General features: G+C 54.0%; 1 protein-coding gene across 1 annotated transcript in view; it reads right to left on the reverse strand.

Moving 5' to 3' along the window:
* Positions 1 to 314: 314 nt before the first annotated feature.
* B3GNT4 (UDP-GlcNAc:betaGal beta-1,3-N-acetylglucosaminyltransferase 4) overlaps positions 315 to 1,154 on the reverse strand; it is a 1,227-nt gene continuing 387 nt past the window's right edge. Inside the window, exon 2 of the mRNA XM_010143036.1 lies at positions 315 to 1,148. Coding sequence (XP_010141338.1) covers positions 315 to 1,148 — 834 coding nt within the window. The remainder of the gene's footprint in view (positions 1,149 to 1,154) is intronic.

Consider the following 1,154-nt stretch of genomic DNA (forward strand, 5'->3'; position numbering starts at 1 on the left):
TCAGTGCTGAGAAGCCCCCGTAGTGGAGGCCTCTCACACATGTCCCTGTGGCAGTTGTGACTTCCCCTAGCTCCAGTCGGGCTGGGAGGAACCGAGCTGAGTCCCCTGTGCGGTGTCTCACCCAGCTACTGGCCCCAAACCCATCCCGTGACAACTCAGCTGCTTCAGTGACCCACTGACAGAAAAAGACTTACTGCAGAACAACCCCCTGTGGCTCAAGGACAGTCCGTTAGCAGAGGACACGCTTCTACCACAACCTCGGTTTTAGTTTAAGCTCCCCGTATCTGTCACCAGCCACAATCCCCCTGTGTTCATCAGTGGCTTCTTTTCCAAGCACCCCCGTAGCTGTGCGTTACTGACACCGCACACCTAATGCTCTCGTCCTTTACCAGCGTCCACATAATCCACATCTCGGTTGGGTTCAGTTTGTGCACAATCATCAGCTCTTTGTACAAGCACGGATCAAAAGGGTTGAAAGGCCTTTGGATCCCGAAAGTCTTAAAGCCCGCGTGGTTCTTTGGGGTCACTGCCATCTTTGCCAGGCACATTCCCACGAAGACATCGTCTATTGGGAAGAGCTCCATGTCCTCCTCGGTGCTCTGGAGGCGGCGCACTGTCTCCCTAGACATCACATAGCCCCCTCCACCCGCGTAGAGAGGATAGAAGGAGGATCCGTACATGGACGCAGGAATGAAGTATTTGACCTTGGTGTTCCTGATGGGCCGGGCGTTGGCGATCACATCCCCAACAAAGAGATCCTGTTCAGGGTCCAGTTCTCGGAGGAACTCAACAATATTATAGGTGTTGACAAAGACATCATCATCACCCTTCAGCACAAACCTGGCGTGCCAGCAGTCCTCCATGAACCAGCGGAGGAAATGCAGCTCCTTGAGGGTCAAGTTGAAGAAGTTGTCAACAAAATCCCACTGCAAGATGTCATCAAACTCCTGGCTCTCATAAGCCAGCAGCTGGTGCAAGGGCTGGACCTGGATTTTGGCCTCTGAGCGCCCTAGAAGGAACACCAGCCTGATGTGCTTGCCACCGATGGAGATCTCCTTCCCCCATGTGTTCCTGATCGCTGCCCGCCGGTCTATGTTGATTGGGGAAGTCTTGATTGCCAGCAAGAGGAACGTCTCCTTGCTACACCTGGAAGG

Source organism: Buceros rhinoceros, unplaced genomic scaffold (assembly GCF_000710305.1).
Source record: "Buceros rhinoceros silvestris isolate BGI_N320 unplaced genomic scaffold, ASM71030v1 scaffold30370, whole genome shotgun sequence".
In the NCBI taxonomy this organism is placed as follows: Eukaryota; Metazoa; Chordata; class Aves; order Bucerotiformes; family Bucerotidae; genus Buceros; species Buceros rhinoceros.